The sequence below is a fragment of the Myotis brandtii genome, unplaced genomic scaffold, assembly GCF_000412655.1.
Source record: "Myotis brandtii unplaced genomic scaffold, ASM41265v1 scaffold915, whole genome shotgun sequence".
NCBI classification, from domain to species: domain Eukaryota; kingdom Metazoa; phylum Chordata; class Mammalia; order Chiroptera; family Vespertilionidae; genus Myotis; species Myotis brandtii.
The window spans coordinates 2,860,730-2,869,085 of NW_005371769.1; the positions used below are offsets into that span (position 1 = coordinate 2,860,730).

Sequence of the window (8,356 nt, forward strand, 5' to 3'; positions counted from 1 at the left end):
TGATGAACAGAATAAACTGGTGAATGGAATAGAATCAGGGGCATAGAAATAGGACAGACAGACAATTCTCAGAGGGAAGGAGGTGTGGCGGGGTGCAGGAGGAGATTAGACAAAGATCTTATATGCATGTATGCATTACTTATGGACACAGACAATGGGGTGGCGAAGGCCTGGGGTGGGATGGGAACAGGGTGGAGGGGAGCTATGGGGGGAAAAAGAGGAACAACTGTAATAATCTGAACAATAAAGATTTAATTTTAAAAAAAAGAAAAAAGAAGATAAAAAATAAAAGTAGGAGGTAACATACATTTAATGAACATTAGGAACTATGTGCCAGATATGTGCTAGGTGCTGAGGACCACATTCATATAAAAGATTCTCCTACTGGGGACAATGGATTAAAAAGGGACAAGACCAGAAGCAGGTAGGAAATTTGCAATAATCCAGGTGAGAAATCATGGTGGCATGGTTTTAGAAAGTTATAGTGGTGATGAATGGAAACAGATAGATTCCAGAAAAACTTGAGAATAGATAGAATTGAGAAGACCTGGTGATTTGTTTGTGGTAAAAAGAGAAAGGATTAATAAAACGGGTTAACTGGATGGTTGGGGATGCTGTCACAGGAGGATGTTTTGTAGAGAAAAGATGATGAGTTCAGCTTTGAACATTTCATTTGGACATACTTGTGGGATTTTAGCTGGGGATATCTGGTGGGCAGTTGGATATACTGGTCTGACATTCAGGTAAGGGAACTGAGCCTTAGTAGAGATTTAGAAGCTATCTATATATAGATGATAAATAAAATCATGGATTTAATGAATGCCTAGATAACAGAACTGTGAAAAACACAAATTTATACAAAGTAGGTAGAAGAGACTTTAGCCTGGAGGATACTTGAAGAATTAGTCAAAAGAGAACACAGTTAAAAGGTATGTTATGGAAGGCAAGGGATTGGTGTTTTCATGAGGAAATGATCCACACTGTCAAAAATGTTATCAATGAAAGCAGTTTCACTTAAGAGACAAGGATTTAGACATTCTTGGAAAGCTGAAATATAGAGGAAATAAGATATCAAGCTAAGGAAAAGAGCACAATAATAGCTCAAGTGTGATGTGGATTCAAGGGAGGTATTTTTGTTAGGTACTTTCTTTTAAGGATAAGAACTTTTTAAAGTTGATGACTGGGATGGCAGGTTAAATAAAAAGTTAATGCCAAGAGGAAGAGAGTGTAATGGAGGGAGAGTAGGGGGTGAAGATGAAATAAGATGGACACAATGTATTGGTAACTGTTGAAACTAGGTAAGCACATATTTTGCATTAGTTATATAATAATTTCTACTTTTTAAAAAGCTGCTTAAAATTTTCCATAATATAAAAAAAATGTAAAGGAAGGCAGTGAACCTTGTGCCTCCATATACAAGGAAGAGTCATTTTGAAGTTAGTAGATGATAACCAGTAGGTTCTGGCACAGAGTATGTCACTTGGCATGGGCCTGGAAGGTAGCATCTGTGTTTTACACATAGAGAAACAGAAAGCTGCTCAGAGCACTGGGCAGAGATGATTCCAACACTTTCCTCCTGACCCGGAGCTTTTGAGCTTTGGGAGAATTAGCACCTTAACTGAAGAGGGTTATAATGGTAGTGTTGCCATTATAGACTGGTTTCAATTAGGGAGAATTTCTATAGAATGAGAGTGGTCCTTAAGTTAACTACAAAACTGCATCTATTTTTCTCACAGATTACTAGAAGGTTTTAGGATTCCATCTCTTAGGAATGGCATCCAATGTTCACTGACTTTTTTGTTAATTCAGTATTTTATTCAGTTATACACATTTTCTTTTTTAAATCTATTTTTATTGATTTCAGAGAGGAAGGGAGAGAGAAAGAGAGATAGCAACATCAATGATGAGAGAGAATCATTGATTGGCTGCCTCCTACTGGGGATCGAGCCAGCAATCCAGGCATCTGCCCTTAACTGAAATCAAACCTGGGACCCTTCAGTCCACCGCCCGATGCTCTATCCACTGAGCCAAACCAGCTAGGGCTATACACATTTTCAATGAAAGTACTTGAAGGAAAAATTATTTTAGGTTATTACTGTGCATTCAATGTTTGAATCTAAGGACAGTCAATAAGTGAAAATTGAGGAATGTGTACTTCACAAAACACTTCCAAGGAAGAAATGACAGGTTTTGATAACATTTTTGTTGTTGTTGTTAATCCTCACCTGAGGATATTTTTTCTGTTGGTTTTTCAGAGACAGTGGAACGGAGGGAAGGAGGGGGAAGGAGAGAGAGAGAGATCTGGTAGTGAGAGAGACACATCAACTGGTTGCCTCTTGCCCATGGCCCGACCAGGACATGGAGCAAACCTGAAACCCAGGTACATGCCCTTGATCAGAAATGGAACCTGAGACCCTTTGGTGCATGGGCTGACACTGTAAACTCTGAACCACACCAGCCAGGGCAGGATTTGGTAATTTTTTAAAAGGTATCTTCAAGTAAATAATGTACAGTCACTTTTTTAGGTTAAGAGTCAGAAACCATAAAATTAATACCATTAATTTCCTTTTAAGAGTGAAACAAATAAATGTGACATGTATAATGTATTATGCAGTCAATAGATGGAGCAAGAAACATGTTATATCATTACTTAGTAATAAATAACCATTATTGATTGTATAACTGAAAAATTGTGATTATAGAAGCTTTAAAGCAGGAATAAATTATTTGTTTATAGTTAAAACCTGTTTTTAAATTTTAAGGATCATCAGTGGGAAGCAGTCACTGTGCCTGAGGAAGAAGTACAAATATACTACATTAAAGGTATTAATCTTATTTTCTGATTCTCTTCTTGACTCTTATCGTATGGAGTACAAGTTGGATGCTGTCTGGGAAAACTAAATAGGCTAATGAAAGCAAAGTCAACCTTTTCATTATGTTCACCTTCATAAATTTGATGGTTACTTTCCCCCCTCCCACAATCTCCCAGCTCCCTCCTGTACTTATTTCCTTCTCTGTCTAGTCTACAGTCCATGAACAGTCACTTTCTTGTTAATATGTTCAGGGGTCTTGCCCTTCCATACTATTTGTTCAATTAGATCCAAACAACTCCAACTGCATAACCCTGGTGGACAAAAGCAGACAGTTTGGCAGACTGGCACCACTGCAGGTTCAGATATCAAGACCTGTTAGTCATTGCAGTTGGCATGGGGTAGAGCAGCAGTCGCCATCCGATGGTCTTCAGACCACTGGTGGTCCATAAGGTCCGAAATGTTGGCAACTGCTGGTTTAAGGAAACCTTTGGAGCAGCGGTCGCCAACTGGTGGTCCATGAGGTCCGAAAGGTTGGCGACCACTGGGGTAAAACATCATGACAGTTCTTATTTGTATTTTCCTAATGACCAGTGGTATTGAGCACTTTCTCATCTGCTTAGTGGCCATTCATGTGTCTTCCTTTGTGAAGTATTTATTTAAATATTTAAATATTTTGTCCATTTTTTTACTGGACTGCCTTCTTTTACTACATTTTTGAGTTCTTACATATACTAGATACCAATTCTTTGACAGATGTATGTTCCATGAGTATTTTTCTCCCAGTCTATCTCTTACTTATTTATTTTCTTAATGGTCATTATGAAATGGCCCTATTTTGCCTATGGTAATATTATTTGCTCTGTAATCTACTTTATGTAACATTAATATACCCTTCTAGCTTTTCATTGGTTAGTTATAGCAAGGCATATATTTTCTTTTATTTTTAACTTATTCATTTGTGTGTGTGTGTGTGTGTTTAAGGATCATCTATATGTATATATAATGGATTTCTTGTAGGCGTCATATATTGGCTCTTGTTTTTTAAATGTAATTTGTAATTTTTAAATGTAATTATTGATATACTTTAAATTTACCATCTAGCTCTTATAAAATCTTGCCATTCTACCTGCCATGTTTCTATTTTTCTCTCTTTTTCTTCCTTTGTGTTAATTAATTTTACATGCTTTCTATACGTATATATAATAGATTTCTTGTAGGCGTCATATATTGGCTCTTGTTTTTTAAATGTAATTTATAATTTTTAAATGTAATTATTGATATACTTTAAATTTACCATCTAGCTCTTATAAAATCTTGCCATTCTACCTGCCATGTTTCTATTTTTCTCTCTTTTTCTTCCTTTGTGTTAATTAATTTTACATGCTTTTATTGTATCTCTTTTATTGGCTTTATACTTCTTTTCTTAGTGGTTGATTTAGGGTTTATTTGATACATCTTTAACCTAATAGTGTGTATGTTCAAGTAATATTATACCCCTTTATGTAGAGTATAAGAACCTTGTAACACAATATACTTCCAAAATAGCATAGAATGTTTGCTCACTCAATTTCTCTTTTGTTTTTTTTTTTTTGCAATAATAAAAAAAAAAGTATAATATAAAATTGACCATCTTGGCCATTTTTAAGTGTATAGTTCAGAATATTAAGTATATTTACATTGTTGTGAAATAGATCTCCAGAACTTTTGTCATCTTGCAAAATTGAAAGTCTGTATCCTTTAAACAACTCCACTTTTCACCCCTTCACCTAGCTGGTGATAACCACCGTTCCATGTTTTATTTGTATGAATTTGACTTTTAAGTGTAATTAATTAATCTTCATCTCTAAAACCTGAAAACTTAATGTTGAAACTCATGACTCCCCCTAGTAACCCCCACCCCCCCACAAAAAAAACAAAAAACACAAAAAACAACCACTGGCACTGTTTGAGTTAGAAAATGTTGCAACTATTTCAAACAATTAATAATTCTTACTTCTATCAAAGGACATTACTGTGGAAGTTTCATGACTGTATAGTTGCAAAAGCAAGTAAGACATTTTCAGCTGGGTAGCCTCATAAGAATCAGAATGTTCTAGATTGCAAGATAGTGACTGGCAAGAAGGTAGGGAGGGAGAGTGTGTGAGAGAGTGAGGGAGTGATAGAGGAGTGTGTGGACGTGTGTGGTGTTTGTATGTGTGTGAGCTAGGGACAGTTAGATCCTGCAGGTCTTCCAGGGGACTGCCAAACCGGGCAGTCTTAGACAGCGAAACCCTGCTGCCACCACAGACATTCCAGGGGCAGCCAGCACGGGCACAGAGACCACGCCATCTTGAAAAACAGAATTGCTTGAGACTAGTATCCTAGCCTCACCACCACCCAATCTGGTCTCAGACGCAAACCAGGACCCTACAGCCGCTAGGGACAAAGACATGCAACCACAGCTGCAGACCCACAGACACCAAGAATCCAGACATTCTGGCCCCAGATTTCTGTGAGTCACAGAGCCCAACCCCCTCCCCACAGGCCCACTGCAGCAGCATAGGAACTGCTAGACTCACTCTGCGCAAGGAGGCCTCCTGCCCACACAGGGCAGCTGTACTACCTGAATTTGAGCCTGGGTGCTCAGACACTGGGAGGCTGTTTCACAAAGTGCGCACTCACGTGACCAGACCCCATGCCCACACAAGGTGGCTGCGCTACCTGAATTTGAGCCTGGGCGCGCAGACACTGGGAGGCTGTTTCCAGCAGCGCGCACTTGCGCGACCAGACCCCACACAACACAGGGAGGCTGCGCTACCTGAATTTGAGCCTGGGTGCACAGACATAGGGAGGCTGTTTACCACAGTGTGCACTCGCGTGACCAGACCCCACACCCACACAGGGCAGCTGTGCCACCTGACTTTGATTCTGGGCAAGCGCACATGGAAGTCTGTTTCCCACAGCACAGGAGTGGACCTCCCGCCGACACAGGGTGGGTGTGCTACCCAGTCCCGCAAGCAGACCGGGGACCTTGATTCTCCACGTGAGAGGCAGCACTGAGCACCAGTGACTTGACTCTGTTTCTCATCATACACACATGGGATCCCTGATTCCCAGTGCATGCACATGAAGAGCCAGTTACTCCAGTTCTCAGCGCATGCACACACAGGGACCCTGATTCTTGGCACAAGGCCCCACCAAGCAACAGAGACTCTGATATTCAATTCTTGGTGCGGGCACAGGGGGACTCTGACTCCTGGCATGTGCTAGGGGACTCTGATTTTTGGCACACACCAGTGGAGTTCCTGATTCTAGGTGTGTGCACAAAGCTGCACTGAGCGCTGGTGACTCTGATCCTGGGTGAGCATGGCTCCCACCAACCTATTGTAGCCACATGTCTTGGTGTTGGAGTTCTTCAGTGACACTTGTGTGGCACGGAACTCCCACTTCACATGGCCCAGACCCCCACAACTAGTCATTTGAACCTTCTGGTGATAGCTAGAATGGGGAGACAATGAAACAATCCCCAGAGGAAAGAAAAAGAGGAATCACCAAGGAAGGAAATAAGTGAAACAGAGGCATGCAACATGACAGAAAAAGAATCCCGAGTAATGGTCATACAGTTCATAAACCTGATGGATGAGAAAATCAATAACCTATGCAAAACTCAGGAAGAAATCAAAAGTGATATAGCTACAATCAAAAACGCTATGTAAGGTTTCAACAGTACACTAGAAGAAGCAGAGGACCGAATTAGTGTGTTAGAAGATAAGGTAGAGAAACAAGCCCAAGCTGAACAGCAACTGGAGAAAAAAATTAGAAAGCAGGAAGAGAGCCTATGGGAGATTTGGGACAACTCGAAATGAAGAAACATACGTATAATAGGGCTACCAGAAGGACAAGAAGAACAGCAAGTATTAGAAAATCTATTTGAAAAAATAATGACAGAAAACTTCCCTGATATGGGGAAGAAAAAAAGTTACATAAGTACAGAGAGTCTCAAGCCAGATGAATCCCAAAAGACCCACACCAAGACACGTCATAATTACAATGGCAAATGTTAATGACAAAGAGAGAATCTTAAAGGCTGCAAGAGAGAGACAAAGAGTTACGTACAAAGGATCCCCCATCAGATTATCAAATGATTTCTCAACAGAAACATTTCAAGCTAGAAGGGAATGGAATGAAGTATACAAAGTGATGCAAAGCAAAGGACTGAATCCAAGAATACTCTATCCAGCAAGACTATCAATCAAAATTGAGGGGGAAATCAGGAGCTTCACAGACCAAAAAAAGGCTAAGGGAGTTTATCACTACCAAGCCAGCAATGCAAGAAATGCTAAAGGGAATTTTGTAAAAAGAAGAAATAGAAAGGGAGGAAGTAACACAGACATAAAGTACAGAAATGGCTACAAACAAGTACCTATCAATAATAACATTAAACGTAAATGGATTAAATGCCCCAATCAAAAGACATCAGGTGACTGAATGGAAAGAAAACATGACTCATATATATGCTGTCTACAGGAGATCACCTCAGAACAAGGGACTCACACAGACTGAAAGTGAAGGGATGAAAAATATCTATCAGACAAATGGAAATGAAAAAAAAAAAAAACTGAGGTAGCAATACTTATATCTGACAAAATAGACCTCAAAGTGAAGACCATAATAAGACACAAGAAAGGCCAGTTCATAATTTTCAGGGATCAATACACCAAGAGGATATACTCTGGTAAACATTTATGCACCCAATGCAGGAGCTCCCAAATAAATAAAAAAACTTCTGGAAGATATCAGGGGAAAGATTGACAGCAATGCAATCATAGTAGGAGACTTTATTACCCCATTAACATCACTGGATAAATCCTCTAGACAAAAAAGTTAGCAAAGAAACATCAATCCTAAACAACTCACTAGATCAGATGGACTTAATTGACATCTTTAGAACATTCCACCCTAAAACTACAGATATACATTTTTCTCAAGCACACATGGGACATTTTTAAAGGTAGACCACATATTGGGACACAGGCAGAGTCTATCCAAATTCAAGAGGATTGAAATCATGTCAAGCATCTTCTCAGATCACAATAGCATAAAATTAGAAGTCAACTACAATAAAAACAATCACAAAAATTCAAACGCTTGGAGGCTGAATAGCATACTATTAAACAATGAATGGGTTACCAAACAGATCAAAGAAGAAGTAAAAAAACATCCTGGAAATAAACAACAATGAAAACATAACAATCCAAAATCTTTGGGACACAGTGAAAGCAATCCTGAGAGGGAAGTTCATAGCATTACAGGCCTACCTAAAAAACAAAACAAAACAAAAAAACAAACAAACAAAAAAAAACACAAGAAAAAATAGTAATAAACCATTTAACTACTATGCAATTAGAATTAGAAAGAGAGAAACAAGAAAAGCCCAGTGTGAGCAGAAGGAAGGAAATAATAAAGATCTTAGCAGAAATAAATGATGAAGAGACCAAAAAAACAATACAAAATATCAATGAAACCAAGAGTTGGTTCTTTGAAAGGATAAACAAGATTGATGA

General features: G+C 38.9%; 1 protein-coding gene across 1 annotated transcript in view; it reads left to right on the plus strand.

The window, feature by feature from the left end:
• Positions 1–8,356, plus strand: part of LOC106724644 (synaptonemal complex protein 2-like) — a gene marked incomplete at its 3' end in the record, with an annotated part of 37,964 nt that overhangs the window by 19,081 nt on the left and 10,527 nt on the right. Inside the window, exon 14 of the mRNA XM_014532778.1 lies at positions 2,763–2,823. Within this exon, the coding sequence (XP_014388264.1) occupies positions 2,763–2,823 (61 nt within the window). The remainder of the gene's footprint in view (positions 1–2,762; positions 2,824–8,356) is intronic.